This window comes from Sus scrofa, chromosome 1, assembly GCF_000003025.6.
Source record: "Sus scrofa isolate TJ Tabasco breed Duroc chromosome 1, Sscrofa11.1, whole genome shotgun sequence".
Lineage (NCBI taxonomy): Eukaryota > Metazoa > Chordata > Mammalia > Artiodactyla > Suidae > Sus > Sus scrofa.
This window is the reverse complement of record NC_010443.5, coordinates 232,428,509-232,454,301: the sequence shown is the minus strand read 5'-3', so window position 1 is coordinate 232,454,301 and position 25,793 is coordinate 232,428,509. Positions and strand designations below refer to the sequence as shown.

The 25,793-nt window shown below is 39.4% G+C and overlaps 1 protein-coding gene across 9 annotated transcripts in view; it reads right to left on the bottom strand.

Moving 5' to 3' along the window:
* The window catches only part of TLE4 (transducin like enhancer of split 4), a 148,808-nt gene that overhangs the window by 50,465 nt on the left and 72,550 nt on the right, over positions 1-25,793 (bottom strand). For 6 of the 9 annotated variants that reach the window (XM_005660177.3, XM_005660175.3, XM_005660176.3 and 3 more), the window contains 2 exons: positions 21,095-21,299; positions 19,792-19,808 (listed from right to left, as the gene is read on the bottom strand). In XM_005660177.3, the coding sequence (XP_005660234.1) occupies positions 19,792-19,808; positions 21,095-21,299 (222 nt within the window). The remainder of the gene's footprint in view (positions 1-19,791; positions 19,809-21,094; positions 21,300-25,793) is intronic. The other 3 variants (XM_001924195.6, XM_021065175.1, XM_021065166.1) reach the window with 1 other exon arrangement.

Below are 25,793 nucleotides of genomic sequence, written 5' to 3'. Positions count from 1 at the left end.
TTGTACATCTCCTAAAACAAATGTTGTGACAACCATAAAAAAATTTCAGAATCTTAGGCCAAACAAAACCAGCTCTTTAAAAATCTCATTCCTTGTAGGATGCAAAGACTGTACAATTTTCTCTGATATTTATTCTGAATATCAGTGATGTATCCTCTATGTTTCTGAAAGCCAAAGGCACATAATTTATAGCAGGGTTTCTGAAACTGTGCCCTTTTCACTGGTTGCTGGCATTTAAGGCATGTTTTCACACATCTTGCAATGTTCTAAGACTACTCAAATTGATTGGAATTACATTTTTAAAACATTTTTAATTGAGTCCCTGGTCTGAGAGTGTTCTACACCCCACCTGCCCTCACTTGCACTTATTTCTGTAGGAGAACTCTAATTGTGGCTATAGAAACTTCCCACTTAATCAGGATTTTCTGAGTTAGAGCAACATATATTTCCTTTCCTTATCTTTTAAATAAAATAAACCTCTACAAAGAAACACAGTTGGTGTTTAGTTTTGATAACCAGAGAAATGTGAGATTCCAAATGTGAGCTAACATGCTCTCAAGTGGCATCTCAGGTAGGAGAAAGGAAAAAGACACAGAAACCTAAGAATTGTCAAGCATAGCTGACCCTGCAAAAGCTTCTTGAGCCTTCAGTGGAGATGTCACTTTTCTAAAAAACAAAGGTTTGGTTGGAAGTTCCCATGTGGTGTGGGTATGATGGGTTAAGGATCCAGTGTTGCTGCAGCTGTGGTGCAGGTTGCAACTGTGGTGTGGGTTCGATTCCTGGCCAGGGAACTTACACATGCTATGATTGTGGCCAAAAAAACCCCAAACAAAAACCCACAACAATGGTTTGTCTGACTGGCTAAAATGCATGGGCTGTCCCAAACATGGCTCAGTGGTTCTCAGGTCCTCTCTCTCACAGAAACAGATCATCCAGGATGATGGTTCTAAATATCCAGATGAGGTAATTCTCTAGAAAACAGTCATTTGAAAAATATCTTCAAAGCCTTTACCAGGTAGGCCATGGCCCCTGTAGGGAGCTGAAATCCTATTTGCTCAGATGCCCCCACTGCTTGCCCCCAGTGGGAAGCCTGGCTTTGCCAGCACTCTCCCCAGGAGGGCAAGCACTACCCTACGCACAGTGTGTTACCTTGCTTTCCAGAACGCTGGCCCTTTTGCCCTTTTGTCCTTCCTATTAAGAAAACATGGGGAGTTCCCCGGTGGTCCAGTGGTTAGGACTCACCACTTTCACCACTGCTGCCCGGGGTTCAATCCCTGGCTTGGGAACTGAGATCCCACATTAAGCCACTGCACGCCACATACAAAAACAAACAAACAAACAAACTGAAAAGAAAATATGGATTGTTTGAACCCTGTTGGTACTCACTGAGTAATCTCAATTTACAATCTGGGCACTCACCCCACAATGGGAAGGGCCCCTCAGTTTTCTAAGCTCTTTAAGTCAGCTTTGTGGCAGAGCACTTCTCACTGAAGGGACACACACCAGAAAATAAGCAAAAGAAGTCAAATATTATTCCCACATGCTAAAAGTATGAAATCTTTCAGACTGACAATTTTTTAGAGAAACTGAGGCTAATCTCACTTCTGGAAACACAGCAAACGGGTAGCAACATTCACCTCCTTGAAAGTACTCTCTATGGGGTGGGGCACAGTTCTCCACCTGCCCTGCTGGAGCCAGACTTGCAGCCCCAAACAGCCAACCTTACTGACCAGGTTAGGGAGACAAGTGGTAAAATAATGACAAACATTGGTAGGGTAGAGCCCTCTCCCAACACAATTAGAGGGATGTTGGGATTGTGAGGGTTTACAGCCCTGAAGGGAGATGTGCATTTTACAGATAATCTGACCAGAGAATAAAAGAGACTCTGCAAAAAGCAAGATAAACCTCAGGCCCAGTCCTCAGGCCACTCCTGCAGGACTTGTCAGGCTAGTCAGGCTAGTTAGCAGCTTCTACAAAAAGCACACAGCATCAGCAAAACATGGGAATGTCTTCTAAAACCAAGGTATGTCTGACTCACAAGGTTCTCCCTGTTTGGTTTCCAATTTTTACTATCATGAGAGGCAAGTGGTTTCTGCTGTAAAATGTATAAAAGTTAAGCTCTCAGCTGAGGTACATGGACATAAAATTCACTTTGGATTTAAATGTTTGCTCATGGGAGTTCCCTGGTGGCCTAGCAGGTTAAGGATCTGGTGATGTCATTGCTGTGGCTTGGGTTTGATCTCTGGCAACTTCCACATGCTGTGCGCATGGACAAAAAAAAAAAGGGTGAGCTAAAGTTAATTATCAACTATCTTGTAGCATGTACAAGATCCATTTTGCAGATTTTTTTGCAGCAAGATTTTAATCCCAGAAATAATTTCCCCCACAGGTTGGCACAATTCTAGTTTGCTGCTTTCTGCTGTCAGTTTGGTGTTTGCTTGTGGAATGTAAGTTAACTTAAATATTTAACCCCAAAAGAATAAATGGAATCAAGTTACTTTAAAAGTATCTACATTGTATACTGGGGGTGGGGAGGGGGAGAGGAATCATTAACCACCTACTGAGTGTCAGGTACCTCTACCATTTCTCTTGATAGGAAGTAGGGAAGCAGCTTGCCCAGTCACAAAGCTGGTGAATGGCAAAGGGCAGGGTTTGAAACCAGGCTACCTGACTCCAGAGTTCGCATTTCTAACCAGCATCCCTGCACCGTCTTTCACCTGTAGGCTGGCTAGAGTTCACAGCGTGTCACGTGCACAGATTTGGACAGGTCGTAACACCCATCAGCTTCCCAACACTGAGAAATGTGGTTCAAACCAGAGTGTACAAAGAGCTGCCTTGACTCACCCTTTACAAGGATGTTATTTTAGCTTTAAGAGAAGAGCAAACATGAATACTGCTCCAGTAGTGAGTGGAAAGGAGGAAGAAGAAAAACCAAGTCAGATCTGTCTATAAAACAGGTCTCTTCCAAAATATGCTTATCTTTGTGGCCCCGGCCACAGCCTGAGGGTACAGTGGGTTGATCTACTGGTCTTAGCCTAAGTAAATTTCTCTAGAACTCATTCCTTTTCCTCTTAAGCCTTTTATTGTATTTTTGCCTAGGGTCTCTTATAATTTTGGAGTCATGCTGAGCTAAGTCTGTGTAGTTTCGGTCTCTGTCTCTTTTCTTCCTGCTTGTTAACAATGACAACTTCTTGCCTTACTGTCTTTCCATGTTTGCAAACTTGCATGATTTCCCCACCTCCTCCCTTTCAGACTATCCTTTGTCAGAACATCACCTACTCAGTCACACAAATGCATTTATCCCCACTCAGTACAGTGCCTTCAGGGATTTCTTCCTTCTGAACTTCAGATCTAGGTCCCTACATTTGATCACCCAATAAAGAAATAAACAAAATATCACCCTGAGTTTTAACCTGGGGGGCATCCAGGTTGCAGTTTTTTTCAACAAATTTATCCATGAAGTTGCTCTTCCACCTCCCAACTGATTACTAATCTCTAGGATGAGAAATGTGACCAAGATAAAACTACCCAACAATGCCACTTTTAACATAAACTCAGTAAATCCTAATCTTCTCCACTATTAATTTCTTAAGATTTGGTCATATGCAATAACTGGAACCAAAACAACAATTACACTGAGGTCCATCTATTACACTGAGGTCATTGGTAGGGAGGAGAATCTAGTGCATGATGTTGGAGACAGAACACAGTCAAGGGGAAGCACCAGCCATCTCTTGGCTTCTTGTCTCATTGCCGGGTGAAGCAGTACTGACAAAGGAGGTCTTAGGGATGGCACCCAGAGTGCTTCGGACCAAAACTGGACACCAAACACAAAGACTTAATAGAACCATCCAAATACATCTTCAGTAAATTTTCCATTATCATAGCACAGAAACTCTCTGTCCCAGAGGGCATTTTAACTTCCTAAATACAGTTTCCGTCTGTCATTCTTCATGTTTCATAAACATTTACCTGGCCTTACCATGTATTCCAAATCCTTTAATTGCCAGGAAGGCAAATTCTGTGACAGTTACCCACCTTCTGCATTGTGGTAAGGTTTGCTGGTTGGTGCTTTTTCGACAACTCGAGAGACCTACTCAGGTGAGTTCTTAAGAGAGCTTTCTCTAAAGCCTACCCACCTCCACCGACCATCTGTGCCCTGAAAACACACTCAGCAGCCTTTCAGTCAATACTCAATGAGAACGTTCACTGTGAGGCATTTTAAGGGGAGAAATACACATATGATCCTCACTGAGAAGGCTACATTGTGGTTTGTGATAGGGAAAATACATGCACAAATGAAGCCTGAGGAAGACCAAATGCAAAACGAAATCATCAAGCATAAGGACAGCAGCTTCTCCAACACTCAATCATTTTCAGTCACACTATGTTGTCCAGTAACCTGCATTGATAATTCCTCATGAATAAAATGCCAGCATTATCATCTGCAGTTATGTTGTTGACATGCTTTTGCTATTTCACTAAAAATACCATTAATTTTCTGGCTTCACAACAGCTGAGCTTACTCCCCATTTGAATATACAAAAGAGTATTTTGTTTAAACCAAATTAAAAGCGTTCCAGTAAATGACTTCCATTTTGCTAGCTATACTACTTTAGCATATACTGTTTTTTCTTAATCCTTCCTACCTCAACGTCATGCCTGTCATCTCATGAATCCAAAATACTTCCATTATTAAAAAAAAATTTTAAGGTGGGGAGGAGGAATCCAGAAACTATTTCCGTTATAGCATTCCTGGACAACAAACACAGCCAGAGGGCACAAGTACTGTGTGGCTTTTTTTTTTTTTTTTTAAAGGTTATAAGACATGGTGGTCTCCTTGATTCTCTTACCTCTGTGAGTGAGCCAAGGTAGATAAACAGCAAACTATTTTCCAGTTAGGTAAATGAAAACAGCTACACACACACACACACACACACACACACTCACTCACTCACTCACTCACTCTCTCTACCTTCCATTTCCCATCTAGATAAGTTCTGACATCCCCCATTTAAGTCAGAATGAAAACCACTACTCCTGCCAAGCCCTCCTGGCATCTCACCACTTTATTTGTTCCCATTTGTATCTAATGCTTTTGTCAACAGTTCAACAAAAGTCAAAGCAAACAACCCACTGCAAACACTGGGGGTAATAGCAACAAGCATGAATCCTTCACAATTACCCAGCCCAGCTGCTCCAAGCTGGTCCATCCCCGGCTGCTTTCATTTACAACAATGTCAACAAAAGGCTGAAACCCAATAACAAGATGGGTCAATACGGCCACTGTATACCCTCTGGAGGAGGAAACGCTGTGCTCCTCCTTTGCTGCTTCCGCAAACATGTAGAATAATTCAGTCAAATGGACAAGTGCTTGTCTAATCATTTGTTATGTGAATTATTCAACGACTTTCCACGTAAACTACTAAACAGGGCTCTTCAAATATCTGTGGCACTTCCAGCTGTCCGACTGCAGAAGCACATGAAAAGAACAAAAGCAGATGGAAAGAGAAATCATGACTGAGTTAGTTCCAAGTGATAATCTTTAGTCTAAGAAAGCAAAAGTCTTTACAACTAATCCTTTTAGGGTTAACCTTGCTGGGCACTGTCACTACAGGCTCATGCTTCACTGCAGCCCAGACTAGGGGTGGGGCTGAGCCGAAAGCCACTCAGCCATTCAGGGCAACCCATGACCACGGTGATCCACTACCTTTTTACCTTACTCAGCTATACAAGTTTCCCCCTGCCTTTCACAAACACTGCAAACAGGCACAATATGCATTTATGATTATCAATGGAGCGTTTTAGAAGCATAGTTAGATGTATTAGATACATATTAATTACCTACAAAGCATAGTTTAAAAGCACCCATTCCTAAAGATTGTATTTTACAATGTCAATTCCCTGACCTAATTTTGATTAAAATGTTGATGTTTATTTAACAAAAAATTATTTTGAGATATAAGAGTTCCAAATCCCCACCTCCCTTTCTTTCCCCTTAAATCTATGGCTTGTGGAAACCACATACAAACCAAACAGCTTGATAAGAGGGGCCTGACATGGGGTGTGTGGGCCCTCATTCAGCAGAGCCCTGCCCTCAGGACCAGGAGGACACATCTTGGTCCTGAGGGCCATACACATTCTTGCCTACCATGCCGAAATGATGTGCTGAGTACCAGCGCCCATACACATCCCTGCCTACCAGGCCGAAATGATGCGCTGAGTACCAGGACTCTGAAATTTCCTACCTGGAGGCCCACCTTCAGAGTCTACTTGGTCTTTTTCTGGGAGCCTCCTCGAGACAGAGGACACTGTTGGTGTGGGCATACCTAGACCAGAGGGAGCCACTGGGGTAAAACGAAGCTTGGTTATGAGAGCTGGGGCATTTACAAGAAAATATGAGAAGGCCCATGTGGTCCAGCAATGAACTCCTAAGGAGCCTGAGAGTTTTAAATTCAAACTTGGCCTTTCAGATAATCATGAAGGTGTAATCTTGAAAATACTTAGACATAGGTATGAGAGTCTCCATTTGTAATCTTTATCAGGACCCACAAAGGCTAGGGGTTGGCCCAATAAGGAAGGTAGCATGTCCAGTTTTGGGAACCCCACCTTTTGAGACCACTCCTACCACCAAATGTTCTACTGCAATGCCATATATAAGAAAATCATGTGGAGTTCCCGTCATGGCTCAGTGGTTAACAAATCCGACTAGCATCCATGATGACGCAGGTTGGATCCCTGGCCTCACTCAGTGGGTTAAGGATCCGGCATTGCGGGGAGCTGTGGTGTTGGTCACAGACACAGCTCGGATCGGGTGTTGCTGTGGCTGTGGTATACGCTGGCAGCTACAGCTCCAATTTGACCCGTAGTCCAGGGAACCTCCATATGCTGCAAGTGTGGCCCTAAAAAGAAACACACACACACAAGAAAATGTGAAATTTTTTCCTCTAAATACTGTTTGTTTTTATAGATCCACATATCTACAACAGTAATGAAAGTATTGATTTTATTTCTATAAGTACTTTAAAAACACAGTAAGAGTTAAAAAGTTAAAAATAAAATTTGAGGATTATTCCTGTTTGCTAGGCCAGTACGTATAGTAAGGATAAAACACCTGAATGCTGGAAACCTTTTCCATTCTTTATTATTTGTGTTCCCTTTCCTTTTCCAGCTTTTAAATATCCGGATTACAAAATTACTGCTTTTAACACACTCTGTCAAACACAGATGCAGTCAACAGCAGAGATTCAAATTCATTTCCTCTCCTCACTATAGCCAGCTTACTCACTGCCATTTACTACTGTGGAATTTTTACTTCTTACCACATGTGTCTAAGATTTCTTAGTTTTGGGGCATAAACAGTGCTTTCAAAAAGCAAATACCTGTCCAGGCCACGAAAAATACAATTTGAAAATTCCACTTCCCACTGAAGGTCCTTAATAGTAATACCTCTAACTACTGTATTTTTGAGGCTGCCTTCAAGTAACAACTACAAACTTGGTAATAACTTTTAAAAAAGACTCTTGAAAGAAGAAAATTCCATCTGAATGGGAAAGAGGCTATTTTACTGGGCAGTGACAGCAAACTTTTTTTTTTTTTTCAATCAGAGAAACTACCTGAAAAGCAAATGAGTGGGTTCAAACACCCAGAAATCGATGATAGTATTTTAGCTCTGTGCTCCAATTGTTTCACTGATTCCTGCAAAACAGTACCAGAATGAGCCTAAAAGGCACCATCAGGATTAGGAGACTACAGAATGTTGCCACTGGCACTGCTCTCAGGGTGTGCTAAAGGTTCCATGTTTGCATGTATTTGCACATCAGCACTGGCAGCTTCCTAGGAAGACTGCCTTCAGAAGCTGGTCCTCCAATCAACATAAACTAGTTCTACATGCACATTTTAAGAGAATTCAGGACTAACTGGAAGCTCAGAGAAATGAAAGGGAACAACCCATTAATGTATTTTATTCTACTCAGAAAACAGCATATCTCAGTTCCATACTTTAATAGGAAAATGATTTGAGGGAAGGGATTGTATCTAATCTTTTCTATGCACCCCCAAAGACACAGAGTAAGGCCTATTTGCCTTCTGGCTGTCAAATCAATACCTAGTGACTCGCTTTAGTTTATTTAGACTGTATTGCTCAATTTTCGACTTCATCTATTATTACCAATGGGTTACGAATTCGGAACCATTAAAACAATAATTTTTGGTTAGCTGTCTAAAAGAAAATCAGGAAAATCACTCAGCTACAGAGGTACAAATGTGCCTTTTTAATATCCAAAGGAAAACATACAAATTGACAAGTAGTCCTTCCTATTTAAATGTCCCTCAGTATTAATGAAAATCAATTAAACCTAATGGACTAGCAAGAAGCACAGACTTTTGTCTTAATACATGTATTAACGAAATTTCTCAGCCTACCTGTTAAACCTAACAAACTATATCCAGCATGAGATATCTCCTATGCAATATTCTTCTTTTCTTCCCTGAAAACAGGGCTGACTTGTAAGGGAGAATGGAGTCCAAGAAAAAAAGGGCAGAAGGAGATTAAAAAAAAAAAAAAAAAAAAAGGAAGAAAAGAGAATACAATTGAAACTGACAAGGGTGAGCAAAATGGTTTACAAGGGAACATCTGGCACTCACAAGAGGAGGAATGGAACACACAAAGGAGTGGAGAGGTGCTACAGGCTGAGGGAGGGGTGCTGTTTGAAAATTTCCTGGAGCTCAGGGCAAGATTTGAAGACAATTCCGTTAGGAGTTGGGGGGTAACTATCTAACCAAAATATTGTTCATGAATGCTCTTTGATTTAGTCACAGTTTGCTCTCTTCTCCCAAGGGCAAAACTGTCACTAGCTCAATTTGAAATTCTCTAAATAAGGTCAGACTAGGTTACTACCAGATTTTATTATCAAAACAAATTCCAGCCTAAGCATCTAATTCAGAAGGCTCATTCTGACTAGTCCAATATGGTTTGGTCATAATCCCTGGAGCAGGGACTGGGGCTGGGGCAAGGGTGTGGAATAACCCAGAGACCTTTCAAGTCCTGATAACTGTGGTATAAACACAAGCGATTATTTCAATTTTCTCAAAAGATGATTTTTTTCAGGGCAGCCCAGTAAGCCCAGTAATGCCCAGTTTTACTAGAAAATTTTTTATTCATTTCCCCATGCACCAGAAAGTAAGCTAATAACACCCCACTGAGAGTGCTGTCAGGCCAAATCCCTGCACTGCTGAACGCGCCACTGGATAAATCCCCCCACTTGCCATTCCACCATCCACTTGAGGGCAAGGCCCTGGGACCGCTCCAGTTTACCCCTCCACACACAGTGTCACAGGCACAAGCCTAGAGTGGCCCAATCAGTGCCAAGAAAAGAACAAACTAAAAAAGATTAATTCACAGATGTTCATGCATTTCACATACACTGTGCCCCATGGTCCGTTGCTAGGGCAACAGGAGACCACCAGTGTGCGCTTTATTGGCTTTATGAAGTGCGTCTCTGGGACTATAGTCCGAGAAATGCTGCATTATAATAGTGTGGCTTCTCTGAAGCCTTGTTTTCAGTGTTTATCCACATTTAACCTTCTGAGTATTATAAAAGGCATTGTTATGCATAACCTTCAAAGCCCTCTACCACCACCATCAAACTGCCTCAACTGTCTATCTAGAAACATTAAATTGTATCTCCTGGGGATCCATTTTGCGAAGATCCACATTAAACTGCTCAACCAATTCCACCAGGGGAAAAAAAAAAAAAAAAAACAGTAAGAAAAATTAAAGATCACTGTATTAGTGCAGCTGACTATATCAACCATTTCTGAACATTAATGATAAACCAAAATACACACATGCCCCTTATTTTCTCTGCATCGGGAGGAGCCCTGCTTTTGAATAAATATCAGGAGTCGGTTTTAACCGGACAGAACAGCACAACCAGAGAGCTTTATCAGGCCAACGTCCCTCTCTATCCAACAGAACTTTTTGTGATGATGGCAATGCTCCATGCCTGCACTGGTATGGCAGTTGCTACAGCCACATGTGCCTACTGATCACCTGAAGTGTGGCTTGTGCCATAGAGAAAAGCTAGATTTTTTAGTTTATGTCATTTTAACAAATATACAGTTTCATGAGGCTACTGCTATCATACGGACAGCGCAGGTTTACTGGCTTTCCAGACAACTATATAGGTTTTGAAAAGTTCATAAAAACATTGTCTCTTCATGCTTTTAGTTTCTACTTAATTTATAAAACTCTTAACTCCAAGTAAATGTACACCCGAGCAGTATTCAGGACTGTGGCTGTCTCTCACTGTGTGGTTCCAAACAGCCCCTGGTACTCAGCCTAATCAGCCTGGTTCTTTGTCCAACTGGCCCCTGGATGAAGAGTGACTTCCCTCCTCCCCCACCCAGGGTGGGAGGTTAAAATCACAAATGTCACAACTCTCAGAGCAGTAGCACAGATCAAGTGTTAATCTAAAGGGAAGGGGTGGGTGAAGAGGAGAATACAGGCTGGCGGGGCGAGGGAGGATCTGGAATGAAGAGGAGAAAAATAAAGCCAGTGAATAGATCAATAGAAGCAACAGCTTACATTCAGATTCACAGGAGAAAGAACACACGGAGACAATCATTTCCTGGGAAAAGCTCAGGCCTAATGAGAATTTACTCTGCTCCTTTATGTGACAACCAGCCCTTTTGTGGCACGGGCTTCCTGACTGACAGGAACCCGGGGGCCCCTTAATAGGATTTCCATATTATTTCCAACACCTGCCCAGAAGTTATTTGTTTACATTGAAGGAGGCAAGATTCTCAAATCAGACATCTGCTTCTAGTTCAGGCATATCTTAGGAAACCATCTAGAAAGCAGCTTTGTTACCATGGTGACATTTTTATTTTCCTCCTTTAGTTGGCTCAAAACATTAGCATTTCCAATTTTATATTGTTGTTCAAAAGGCCAAATGTCGCTCAAGAAAACAAAAGTTTATAAAAAGATAAATGAACAGAATACTCAAAAATTTTCTACAATAATTAAAATGACCGTAAGAAAGAATAAATAAAAACGAAGTGCTATTGTGTTGCCTATTGGCTTCTCTCATTGGGTGGCATCATAACCTGTTTATCTCCCCTTCCTCTCTTCCCCTTAAATATGAACACTCAGCAACCTGAAAAGTATTAATTCAGAAAAGAAAGATCTAAAAATCCTTAGGGTCTGATACAATTAAATATGAGCCCATTTCTATGAAAAATAATCTTCCATGCTTAGAAAAAGAATTTCTGGAATTCCCATCATGGCTCAGGGGAAATGAATCCCACTAGTATCCATAAAGATGTGGGTTCAAGCCCTGGCCTCACTCAGTGGGTTAAGGATCCGGTGTCGTCTGTGAGCATGTCTCGGATACAGTGTTGCTGTGGCTGTGGCATAGGCCGGCAGCTGTAGCTTTGATTCAACCCCTAGCCTATGAATTTTCATATGCCCTAAAAAGAAAAAAAAAAAAAAAAGAATTTCTAAGGTAACCTAGTACCTTAGAAAGTTCACTTACAAGAAGAATGCATAAGCCATTTTAACTTCCACCTCACTGCCTCCAACTCAGTTCAAGGAGAGGGTGGTAAGAGACAGGAAAGTATAAGTCTTTCGTGAGCATTAGTGGTTCAAAGGGGGATGGAGTAATAAACCATGTAAGGGAAGAAAGGCTGACTGTGCATGAGTGGATTTCATGCATGTGTATATATAAATGCTGTTTTCCTGTTTCTAGTGAAGCAAAACTGGAGGCACCACTGAACCTGGGGTGGAGGAGGAAGGGACTTAGGCACCAATTACAACCATCACACATAAACACGAATTAAAGTGACAATACTAGTGCTTGATGCTTCCTAAAAAATGCTTCTTTAAAGTAGTATAATTTATCACATACAGAAATATTTGGATTAGTTCTGAATAATGGATCTAATAAAGTTAAATATTATTTTGTTCACTTTTTAGATTCAAGGTAAAACAACTAAGTATTCAACTTTAAGATTTAGTTTTGAATTGCCAGATCTCAGCAGCATTATTTAGTCTTACAATATTATTTTCTTAGTTTCATTCATCTACCAAGTTTATTTAAAAGAATCCCAAACTCTTATGAGAGGTACTACTTAGCCCTCAGCAAACTTCCTTTCCAGTCCTCTTTCATGAAGCCAGAATTCTGTTCAACCCTGTCCCAAGGCAGCTGTCATGGTAATTATTAGATATGACTTCTCTTCATGTCTGAAATTACAGCTCTTGGTAGTGGTAGGCCCCAGGTGTAGTCTTTAACCCAGAAGATATCTGAATTACTTCAAACCACCATAAAACTAAATATGCAATTGGATAGGGGTAAGCATTACAGCAGAAATGATTCAAGAAATGGAGAAGTGAGGATATTGAGCGCTCCCCTGTGTAACTTTATGATTTTTCCGGAGTGGGTTACGGTTAAGTATCACTATATAAGAATATGAAAAAGATGGTGAAAAATTATTTCATGTAATTCTTTTGGAAGAATGATCTACATCTTGAGAAACAAATTTTTTTGAAATTCAAATGCCAATTAAAACAAATCTTAAGCCCTTTAAAATTTAAGAAAAAAGTTAACTTTAGATGTGATATTTCTGCAAGAGATGAAATGCATTCTAATTAAAATTAGAGACATTAAACATCAGGATGGAAATGTTTTTCTAGTAATGAAGAGGGCTGGTTTATGGAGGAAAAGAATTAAACCACCCTTGCCAAAAAATCAGCTGGGGAAGGACGACCCCACAACCCGTCTGCCTTTGTTAATTAATATTTGTTCTGCCTCAGCAATTGGTGAAGAATGGCACAGAGAACACAGCTCCCCCAGTCTCATCACTAATCCATTCATGCTCACCACCTGAGGACCAGTTGTGCCCTAAAGATATTTATTCATTTGTTAGGCAAACAAACAATTACAACATATTTTCTGGAATTAGGGCACCTGTTACATTTCACACAGTTTAACATGCCTAGAGGCAGATATCAATTAATACTGAACAAGTTACTTCATCATAAACCCACAGAACAAAAGTCCTGATTATTCTGTGATAAGGTAACACTAAATAGGAAAATACATGGTAGAAAAAAATACCTCTACAAAGAACTTAAAAAAGAGTAATACTGAAACACTCATTTTTAAATTACCATCTTATTTTTGAAAATTCAAAGTTTTAAATTAAATCCTTGAAAGATGTATTTTAAAATACTAAACTACTCCCCTACTACTCAACACCCAAAAATATAATTACCACTGTGTTTATTTGGCTAATGGTATGGCCAACGTTATTGCCAAAACATACTCTATAGTATAAGATTTGTATTGTTAAATTCATTTCTAGGATAGGACTGAATAACATCTACATTCCAAATGCTTGGGGGGGAAAAAAAACCATCTAGAGTAATAGCTGCGAGAGCCAGGGAAGTGACTTGCCCAGGGACACAGAGCTTACCCAGAGAGGGAGAGAGGATTCCTGGTAAAATTAGGATTTCTCTAATTACAACTCCCTTGATTTGTCCTCCTACATACAGTTTCACAAAGAAGATAAAGATTCTTGCCCTCAAGGAGCTAGAAATTTAGTGGGAGAGACCTATGTTCTGTTGGAGCACAGGGCATCTAGGATACTACACATAAGAAAATAAATGTACTTAATATATTTTTAAAATCTTACTAGACTTTGATAACTCTATAGAAAAAGAATGGATATGAGTTTGTGTCTAACTGAATCACTTTGTTGTATAGCAGAAACATCACACTGTAAACCAACTAGACTTTAATAAAACCTTAAAAGAAAAAAAAATTCTACCTGAAAAGGTATTTTTAAAAGGCTTTCTTAAACAATATTTATATTATTATTATTTACATTTGGAAAGTCAAGTTGGATTTCAAATACATCACAGTCTGTGTTTGAAAGTTAAAGGATACAAACTGAATTCTACTTACTGATAATCAGTGTAGATTTCTAGAAATTTTACTTCCCTGATTACTCGTAAACCTCATTAAACTGTTGATATCATCAACTTGTACATGCAAACCTAGATGTCATTCCTCTACCCATTCTTTCATAAAAAGACTTTTCCTAACATGATTCAGGAGAAAGTCTTGATATCACAAGGAAGCGCACAGAGACATCTAATATATGTGCCATTTTTTAGGAAGGCTGGCCCAGGTTTATCAACCAATCAGTGGCATAGGAAAAATTTTAAAAGGAGGGAAACTGTTCGATTAATAGAGACCCTAGAGAGATCACAACAAAATGGAATGGATCCTACTTGGACTCCATTTCAAGCAAACCAATTGTTTGAAATAATCAAAGAAGGTTGCTTATAGGCTGGTTATCAGAAGCCATCAAATAACTTTTTTACAAAGTAATTAAAGGCATTATAGTTACCAAAAAAAAAAAAAAATCCACTCTTTGGGAAAATGTATTTATTTCATGCACTGAAGTACATAAGGGTAAAAAAGCATGCTATCTACTTTGGCTTGAAAATATTTTAGCAAAGAAACAAAAGAACAGATTAAAATGTGGCTAAAAGTTGATAACTCTTATACCTTGATGTTAAGTATGGAAGATTTTTGCACTATTATTTCTACTGTATGTTTCAAGTTTTTAATAACAAAGAATGAGTCAGAGTTGCCCATGAAGCTTTCTTTTTGAGGATGGCAATGGCTATGGTGACCTCTAAACTTTTCCTCATATGTGAAACAAATAAATAAATAAACCTGTCCTCACCACCTACCTTCACAAGTGAAATCTAAACCACGAGCTATACATGTTCATCAGTGGGGTTGACTGGGTAACTAGGGCTTTACCTGATTTTTCGATAGGTTACAGTGGAGAAACTGGAGTGTCCAAGTCACAACCCTTAATTACATACTTTCTTTTCTCAGATTACTGATGCCTAAGGGGAAAACAGGAGATAATACAAGCCCCATCACAGCTTAGTTTGTTGTTGATGTTTGGGGTTTGTTGGAGGTTTTTTTTTTTGTTTTTTTGGTTTGTTTTTTTATTATACCCTCTTTATAGTATTTTATGGACTTCAACTTTAGGCTTTTTGTCTTTTTATAACGTGTCCTTCTAAAGTCTACAGGCCATTAATCCCACCAAGCTTTCTCACAAAGCATAAGATTACAAGCATTCCTTTCTTTCACAGGTGTATGGGGAAAAGGGAGTGAGTGTTAAAATCCAAACCGCCTGGGCAGAATAGTTATTCCCTCTTCTACTGGCCCATCCTTCCTCCCCAAGTGGTTTCTTCTCTGCTTTCTCCATGCCAAGGGGTGAAACATATTAAAGGCTCATCTCTTCTCAGACTGATAATGCTTTGCAATAGGAAAAAGAGGCAGAGGGGAACAAAAACCAAGTCACAAATGTCACACAAATCCTGGAACAGAACCTTAACCATTAAGGTTTTTTTTTTTTCTTTTTACCATACCTGCACAATATGGAGGTTCCCAGGCTAGGGGTCGAACTGGAGCTGCATCTACAGGCCTACACCACGGACATCAGATCCCAGCCGCATCTAGGACAAACGCTCCAGCTTGTGGGGACACCAGGTCCTTAACCCAATGAGTCAGAGTGAGGCCAGAGATCAAACCTGCACCCTCATGAATACTAGTTGGGTTCTTAACTCCACTGAGCCACAAGGGGAACCCCTTGACCACTAAGTCTCGATATACCAAGTGATGTGGCAAACAGAAGTAATAATTTTGTTAACAAGCTAAAAGCCCACTTTCACCTATAACACCCAACTAATGAGGCAAAAGTGCTTTCTTGGCCTGAATCATACACTTCGATTTGAACATAAAAACAGCCTTAGTCTAATTCTCCATTGATAAACCTTTTCTGCCAAAGAGAATAAGTGTAGAGACAAGAAGAAAAGTAATGTATGATGTTTTAGTCATCTACATAAAATAAATTCCAAAATATAGCTAGGGCAGAATAAAAAGGCATTGCCTTAGATAGAACTAATAAACAGATCACCATAATATCCCTTTAACAAAAACAAAGAACCCATACAGAAAGGCAGGGGGAGATATAGCATATATATATACCCATAGAAAAGCACTGAGTTTGAAAAATAGTTATATGTACATTTTAAAAAACTGTGCCATCCATACTTATACTAGCAAAAATTACAAAAACTATAAAGTTCAATATTGGCGGATTATAGGGAAACAAACTCAAAGATTGCATTTGGCATTTTAAAATGCTGCAGTGTTTCTGGAGGTTATTTTGGCAATGTACAAATCACAAAAAAATATCATCCTCTTTGATTATGCATACGGCACTTTGGGGAAGACAATGCAATGAAATAATAAAAATAAAATCACCACCACTTAAAAGGAAAAAAATGTACTTATGCTATATTTTACAAATAACAAATGGCAAATCCTTCAAGTGCCTGACTTGAGATTACTGCATTCAGGATTAAAAAAAGAATAAGCAATAAACATAAAAAGGACTTGGGAAGTAAAAAGGTATGCATGATAATACCAACTTGGGAGAGCTCATGGAGTTAATGAATCATTGCAGATAGCGAATTTTCAAGTTGGTCTTGATTTTAGCCCTGTTTTTTGCTGGAAGGTGAAGACATATGGGGTGTAATAAGATTAATTTCTCATTCTCAGATTCTTACCAGGTTTTAGGCAACTTGGCCTTCACAGCTCTGAATCATTAACCTCATGTCAAGCAATCAGAGGGAAACAGAGTGATGTAAGGAGCTAATGACTCCTGTTGAACTGGGATCTCCACCAACTAGGAAGCTCCAGGCAGCATGTGGGAATGTCTGCTCGGTCCTCTCTCTGGAGCCAACCAACTTCTACCCCTCAGCCCATAAGAAGGATGGGCAGTGGAAGGCTTCATCACTTTGGAAAATATTTCCTTGGAAAACTCCAGAAGTTATTGAGAAAGTCTCCATTCAGGAAGGAGAAGTAGGAACCTATTTTGGGCTTTCCACTCTATCACTAAGGATGGGGGTAGACTATGGTCAGTTTAACATTTTCAGCCCCCAAATAAAAGGCTTACTATTGGCACATGGATGGCCAAGTGACAAGCAGGTGATTTGGCTCCTTACTTCAACAGCCCCCCTAGAACACACATACCATTCTGGTTTCTCATCACCAAATAAATTGATTCTTGGACTCCTACAGTGCTTCCTACTTTAGGTCCATATTTACATTCTCTGTCTTTGTTGAAAACTCAGATACAGTTCTGCAAATAACAGCCTTAGGAATAAACTTGGCTACTTGGGCTATAGAAAACAAGATCAATAAAGCCAATAGCATGTGGTTTAGTGGCTAGAGAAACTTCCAAGAAGAGAAAGGCCCACTTTAACAAGGGAATTTCTTTCATTTTTACTTGACACCTAAGGGTAAAACACCTTAATTACCTGAATCTTTACAGTAAGTTTAAATTTATATTTTATGAGCTATTCTGAAATGTGCCCTGTTCAATAATCTGTAACATCAAGAAAACATTTTAAAGTGTCTCTTACAATTAAAGCCATCCACAACCTTGTATAAATCAAAATTTTGCTGCCATATCAAAATGTTACACTGGGACTGTATAACATTGCCCACATCCTCATTACATGCAACACTAATTACTACCAGCAGATTCAGAATTTTCTGCACATTAGAGGCTTTTAGAGGAGCTATAAAAAATTTCAGGCACCATTAATTTAAATTTGTATTGAAATTTCCTTTTGACAGATGGCCAAAAATTACTTATTATTTAGAGTACCAGAGCTGCCTGTTTGCACATTAGAAGAGGAAAGGGAAAAATTAAAAGCAAGAAGGAAATTTATGTCACGTTCATTACCTGTTAAATGTTAAGGAGCATTATCTTGCATGAATAAATTATTTCATACAAGCCTGACTCCAGCTGCAGGCAACTGGCATGCTCTGGCTGACAAAAACCATCCAGTCACACAGCAGACAATCATAAAAAGTCCCTCTTAACCAGGAACCACTTACAGGAGGATGAGGACGATCGATGAAACAAGCAACTAACTGCTTCTCTGAGCATCAGAGAACACATTTACAAAATTAGCCAACTATTTCACCTCGCAAAGCCACAGGACAGCCCTAGACCTGACACAACACGACTTCAAATTCAAGAACTCACAAAAATAGCTATTTATAGCCACCATTCCATAATAAATCAAGGCAAAATCATCCGCCTCTATTACCTTTTGTTTCTCCCCTGGCTTCCAAGCTATATAGATACTCACTCCCAGGCTCATCCTGAATGATTATAGATGATTTCAAAATATACCCTCCTCTGGCATGAGGGACTATAAAATGTAACTGACACAAAAGTGTGCACTGGAGTATAAATATTTTCACAGCCTTCTGGGAGTGGGGCATGGCGGAGGCTTTTGTTTAGTTCACTGGCCTGCCTGAAGCTATGTATTCATCATATGAAGGCAGGGAATGTTTATGTTATTGGTCTCAGAATAACTAGACAGGCTTTCCAAGGGCTGCTCTCCCCATCAATGCATTTCCTTACTACTGCCTAAGTACATATGTGTGGAGTACTTCCTAGACTCTGATTAAGAACGCTTTTTTAATTTAGGTATTGAAGTTCATATTATACAACAAAGTACACAACTCTAAATGCTTAATTAAATAATTCAATGTGTGCAGTTCCGACGTAAATGTTGACATTTCTATGGGTGTGCAGATACCCTTTCAAATTACAAAGATTCTTGAAGAGCAAAATAGATGGATTTTATTTTCTATTATTTATTGAATTCTGGTGGGCAGGGGAGGGCTCTATTTCCCTTTTACTATAAAAGGATAAGGAATAAAGAGGCATTCAAAGTGAGAGCACAGGTGGTTTTCAGGGGAAGATTTTAGTCTTCACATACACAATTTCATTTAAAACTACAGGAGATGTAACTGCCGATGCTCCAAAACATATCGTTGTAAAATACAAGAAAAGCAACTGACAGCATCTATGCTTTGGCCAATGCTTGGGAAATGCCCTTGCTTTCTAATCTATACAAAATACAATGGCATGCGTAAGACAATTATCCAACAATACAGTGGTATATTTCCATCATGCCTGGCTCAAAAGTTATCAAGCAATTTCATATTTTACTCATTTTCTGCCATGGTAGCCTGTTTTTCTTGTTTGTCTACTATATAAATTCAGGCACCCTTAGAACACCCCATTATGGTATTACAAAAGCATATCCAAAGTATTAGGCCCTAAATAATTTTTCCTCTTCTACAACTTCTCTATAAAGAGATGGAGAAGGCAGATAAGACAGATATAGAACCTAAGGAGAATAACTTGCTGTACTGGAAACCAAGATGTCACTAAAAAACCCCACAAACTTTCTGGTGAAGACAAATACTCTTAAATGTTTTGACAGTTTTCTAGGATGGAACTGCTTTCCAAAATGTATTTCCTTATAAACCAATATTTCCCATTATTTTTCATCTTATAGCCAAAGCTTGACAGAAGAAAAGCAGTTATTCTTTTTCACATGATGAAGACAGAATAAAATGAGCAATGCAAGTCAGATCTTATAATTCAATCTTGGTCTATAAATCTGATTCCGATAGAGAAATAAATGGGACTAATATTTTCAAAAATCTCAAACACATAACTGAAAGCAATCCCAAAATGCAATTAACCACTCTTTGGTAAAACCCACCAAATCATCCTGTAAATCTCTAAGAATCCATTACTAGATATACTCAAATCATTTAGAGCCCACTTTTAAGCCACTCCTTCATCTATAATCTCGAGTCTTACCTTGATGGAATCTCTGTCTATAGGCAAAAGAGCAGCAACATGGGCAGAGCAAGTGGGGAGAGAAAGGGGAAAAAAGAAAGGTACCAGTAAGTTTACATAGAATATGTTTATCAAATTTGATCTCTGCTAAATAATAAATAGCACAGATGTCAACTTTGCTATGAAGTTAATTATTAATACTACTTGACCAGATCCACAAAGAGCCAATCTACCTTTGACACAATTTCAAAAACCAAAGCTGGATATTCATGTTATTTATATTCCTTATTGACTTTTCCACTTATACAAGTGTTTATAGACATGCCTCAGCTCTGTACCATAGCACTGAGATATCTGATGACAAATATTACAGTGTTTCTAAACATCGGAGATGGAAAATTTATGTTTATGCAATAAAAATCATTTACCCAAGACTATATTTCATGGTAATGACACTGAAACAAGAGTATATATGAGGTTTTAATTTTAACCACACCCTTCTGACCCATGAACCACCCATGTACTAAGTAAACTTCCACAAAGGAATGCTGGGAGAGACTTTCATTTGCTTTTCTGACATTAACCAATAAAAATTACTAATAAACACCGTACAAACATATAGTCACATCAAAATGTCTGCATCATCATTTACTTTAGTGGCAGGGAGACATCAACCTTTAAGGAGCACAACTGACCTTTAAATCGATTATTTACATAAACAGTTGTGCTGTTCTTTTAGTCAGAAAAGAGTTAATTTCATGCTTCTAAACAGAAGGTGATAGAAGTGGTTAAACCAACAGATTTCATTAATTTGAGTTGCACTGTTTCAATTACTAAGACTACTGAAATTGTTCTCTTACCAGCAAGAATTTCACTGCACTATATAGGCTGATCTGATTTATAAATAATAATTGAGTCTGTCAAATTATTAAGTGAGCCTTTATCAGCAAGTCTTTCCCCAAAATAGATTCGGTCAAAATTAGCTATTAATGCCAGTGACTATTCCAAACACAGACTACTGTGGCACTTCATTACTGATTTAGACTTGGGAACACAGGAAGGAGCAAGGGATCAGAGGCAATAACCAAGAAATGGGGACCCCGACCCCTCCCCATCCCCCTTTGGAGAGTGCATTAACTCTTGTCAACCAGTAGGGTATCATTCAGCAAAAGACTGTTCCAAAAATTAATTCACTTTCCAGCGGAAATCCTTTGTTTAGTCACTGGTAAAATGAAATCCCAACACAGAATAAACAATGACATCCAGACCTACCCTCAGCAGCAGTCAGGTAATATCAGACTGACATCCTGAGAAAATCACTCACCTCTTTGGTGATCGTTGTCGTGGTGCTTCTTCTCATCTTTAATTGGAAGGTGGGACTGGCCTCCCAGAGCACTGGAGAGGGCCAGAAGGCCGGCACTGCTACCAATGGGTGGAATGGCAGGGGGCTGAAGCCCTGAAGGATGTGGAGTCAGAGGCACTGGCAGGCCATGTCCATGTGACAAATGCTGGGCCTGGAGTTGTTGCTGCTGTGAGAAACGGGACAAAGATATTGAACTTGTTCCCTATATCCGAGACACCCCCAGCCCCCATTAGCAGAAGGCAAGAAAAGAGGTGCAAACAGACAGTGGAAAGCCGAACACCTATGAAGGAAAGATTTGTCTTTTTTATATATATATATATGTATATATATATATATATATATATACACACACACACACACATATATATACACACATATATATATATGTATATTTTTAAGGAGAGGGAGATGAATAATAGAAAAATACTATCTTTTTTTACTTGGATCTAGTGGTTCTGCAATGCATTGTAAATAACCTAATTTTTAAATAGTGAAATTATCTGTTACTTTTATAGTGGAAATTAGACTTTTTTAACAAAGTATCTGTATCTTGGTCCCCAAAACATAAGGCCTCACTATCGTACATCTCTAATCAAAACATACATGACTGTTAAAGCAGTTACGCTGAACAAAAAAAAAAAGCCTGAAAATTGAGAAAATTAGTGTTAAACAGTTCTCCCAGAACTGCTGCACAGCATGCGGGGAGAGTTAATTTGAAAGAGAAAACCTGAATTAACAACCCAGAAAAGGAAACTGGTTGCAGCCACCGTTTTAAGCCCTTTAAGTGTCCTCAGCGGTACTTGAGCAAATTACTAAAGAAAATCTAATGTAGCAAGGCTTGGGTCCTCCTGTAGGCTTGCTCAATAATGCTGAAATAATTGGGCACTCTGTGCACGTTTAGTGATGCTCGAATGAAAAGCTAGCGGCCTGCCCTTGTACTCTTCTCTAGCGGCCGCCTCTGTGTTGTGACAGGTTTATCTGAGTGGGACTGTGATGCATGCACCAGTAACTGTGCTGACAAGAGTTTAAAGTCATTTTTACCAGCACACTGGCAACACATGGAGAAAGCCCTCGAGAGGCTGGAAGGGGAGTGCTTGACCTCAGCCAAGGCTGCAGCAAGCTGGGCTACAGAAACTGCGGCAAGCAGGCCTTGCTGCCTCTTCCTAGTGGGATGAGGAGATGGGAGGTGATGGAGGAAGCTAAGTTAAACATGCCCCTCAATAGGAATCCCGTCAACGGAGACCCTACACGAACAATGTTCTATGAGAACACATGTTTGGAAATTCTCAGACTAACTTTTATAGTGGCTACATTTTAATTAACAACCTTTAAAATCACTTTTCAGGCCTATTCTATGGTAGCTAAACAGACTTTTATAATTTTCTTTCAAGCTGCACAAAAGCGCTTTCTCAAAAATGTACGGGGTAGCATATTCTACTCCCCTTCGCTGGAAAGAAGGACCTGGAAATGACTTTTTTTTCTATTTTTAAAGAAAATAATTCAGAGAGTAAAGTAAGGTTTTTCCTCCTCCCTAAATTACTTTATTTCCTTCTTCTTCCCCTCTTTTATAGTCCTGTGTCTGACTATAAAAGTCAAACTGTAGCACTACTTAGTTCTTTTCTACAATTGTTCTGCACCTACTTTCTGGTTACAGGCTCTTAAAATACAGTAAATGAAATGAAGTACTAACACTTTAAAGTCACGTTTACATACATAAAATGGCAAATCGGGACAGTGATGCAGACACCCCATCAACCCATGCCCACCCTTAAGTCCTGGCAATGTACCTAACTGGAGAGTTCAAGATAATGCCTTTCTTCATTTGAGGGGCCAAAATCATGCTCACAATTCTTTATGTACTGCTATTCAGTTGTGACCAAAAAAATACAAGCATAAAATATTTTCTAAGTGTGTAGAAAATACGTCTATAAAGAAGCAAGTTTTAGGTAAATATATGGCAAATTTATTTAGAAACCTTGTCCAACTGAAAGAGCCAGAAAACTGCTCCAATGTTCTTTCTCCTCTAAATCCCCTAATACTTCATGTGCAGGGATTGGGCACGTAGCCACTTTCTACCTCAGATCAGAGGTTCAGTCGGCAAGCATTTATTAAGAGCCTGTATATGTCCCTCTTATCTATCACCCTTCTTCGACTCTAAGCTCTGTGAGAGCCTGCATCTGACACACCTGAGCTAACTGCAGGCACTGAGACATAAATATATCTGAGCAACTGAAAAATGTGTGTCTATTTCATTAGCCAGTAAACAACAACAAAAGCAACAACAAACCCTCAACCAAAAGCACTGTCTTCAGTGGCCCAGATTATTTCACTTTTATTTTTCTCTTAGGGGACCAAAAATAAGCACTAACAACCTCATTTTCCCATTCAACCAGGAACCTTCCAAAGGCAGAAAACATACCCCTGGGTCTGTAGCACATGACCTTCACAGAAAAGACTTCCTGGGTTCCTCACTTGTGCTCCGTTCTACTTCAGAACAGCTCTAACACGACATCATTCTCTTCTTCACTGTGCTCATCTTAGAGAGAGGAGGATCCCTGTTCCCTTCCAAGGCCCAGGACCAACCCTCCTTCACCTGCACAAGCTGCATCATCTTTCCTTCCCTTCTCCCTTCCTTGCTCCATCCATTCTCCATCTTCTCCAACTCTCTCCCCCGCCTTCAGTGTTCCCTCATGGATTTTGTTCTTCTGCTTGCAAGCCTAATTCCTGTGCCTCTAGCATTTTGTTTAAGATGAACTGCCTATCTAACATTGAAAGAACTTGAGGTAGCACTTTTTCGGGGTGGGGGGTACCCACTACATTTTAATCACTTTTTTGTGTCCTCCATTGCTCCTAACACAATGCCTTACAGATAACTGGCACTTGATAAATGTTTGTTACATTTAATTAAAATAACCTTCTTTTGACCTCTTCAGTGACTAGACTGTATAACAAACACACATACACATATCCTTGTCTACTCACAGCCAAACTTTTTTAAAAACTAGTGTAAATCTGCAGTCTCCACCTCAATCTCTCACACACAAACCCCTAATCCTCAACCCCCTATAATCTGGATTCCGGGCCCACCATTCTCCCAAAACTGATAACCATTCAGGTAGCAATTATTTCAAGATTTCACAGTCCTTTTCTATCTATAGCCAGAGCTAGCATATCCTCATGAAACTCTCATTTACCTGCTTCAGGGGACTACAGTGATGGTCATGGGCTCTCTTTAGTTACCTCTCTGAAAGCTGCTGTTAGATTTTCCTCTTGGCTTTTCCTTTCCTGCTCACTATAGAGGAAGAGTCCTAAACCTTTGGCTCCTTTCTGGTGCTATAGTACCCCTGATCTAACTTCTACTTGGAGGTCCAGTAACACATGATAATGAAAATGTTGAGCACAGACTCCCTAACTAACTTTGGCTGGCTCAAGTATCAGTCATACTGATTTGTTTTTCTTCTGTGCTCCTATATCCATCATCATCTAAACCTGTCAGTTCTCAATTTCTCGTATTTCTACTGCCTCGTCAGCCCATATTTGATCATCCTAAGATTGCATTATCTCTTCAACTCCAGTGAACCCACCCTGCATCATCACAGTATTTTTTTCTCAACTCATGGCCTCTGCTGTTTCTTGAAACAACTTTCCCATTACTTATCTAAGTTGACTCATCCACCTTGCTCAGTTCATGCTTCACCTGTTCTGCAAAGGCTTCTCTAAACATGTCATGTGTTACCATCTCACAGGATTCCCTATGTCATTCATTGGCAGAGGCTGCCTCATAAAGGTACTGTTACTCATCTTTTTATGGATAAGGCGACCCTGACTTGCCAACAAGACTGTGACACTCCAGTGACAAGAGACCAGCTGCAGGACTCTGTGTACCCCACCACTACTTAGTCATGTGGCCATACTATTTAAAGCTTTTGGTAAATTAAATTTCTAAATATAAAGAGAATTCTTATATATCCCTTACCCAACTTCCAGTAATGTTGAAACACACCTTAGAGAACCCAGAGAATTTATTAAAACTCAAAAAACAACAACCAAAAATTCTTACATAGCCATAGAAAACCAATATACTTTATCTGGATTTTTCCAGTTTTTCCATTAATGTTACTTTTCTGTTCCAGGATGCCACACAGCACTGAGAGGTTTTCTTTTTTCCCTTGTTATTATACCAAAATTATAAAGCCCTTGCAAAGATCTTATGAATGACAACATCCAAACTACAACTGCATTGTTGAATAGAGTATGCCTTAAACTTAGGAAAGAGAGGGAAAAAAAAAAAAAAAGAGAGAGGGCTACCATAAACCCATTCTACAAGTCATCAGTTATACATATAAAATATCAAACAAAAAGCATACTCAGGGCATCCTGTAGAAAGGAGCAATTTTTACCAAGTATTTAAGATATACAACTCTTAAGATAAAAATGAGGTAAGTTACCAAAGGGTTAAGCAAGTTTCCAAAAGGTAGATGATAAAAATATAAGATAGAGATACTCAAATACTTTGGCAGGTTTTTTGTTTTTGTTTTGGCTGACCCATGACATATGGAGTTCCCTGGCAAGGCTGGATCCTTTTAACTCACTGTGCTGAGCTGGGGATAGAACCTGTGTCCTGGCCACTACAGACACACCCTGACCCTGTTGTGCCACA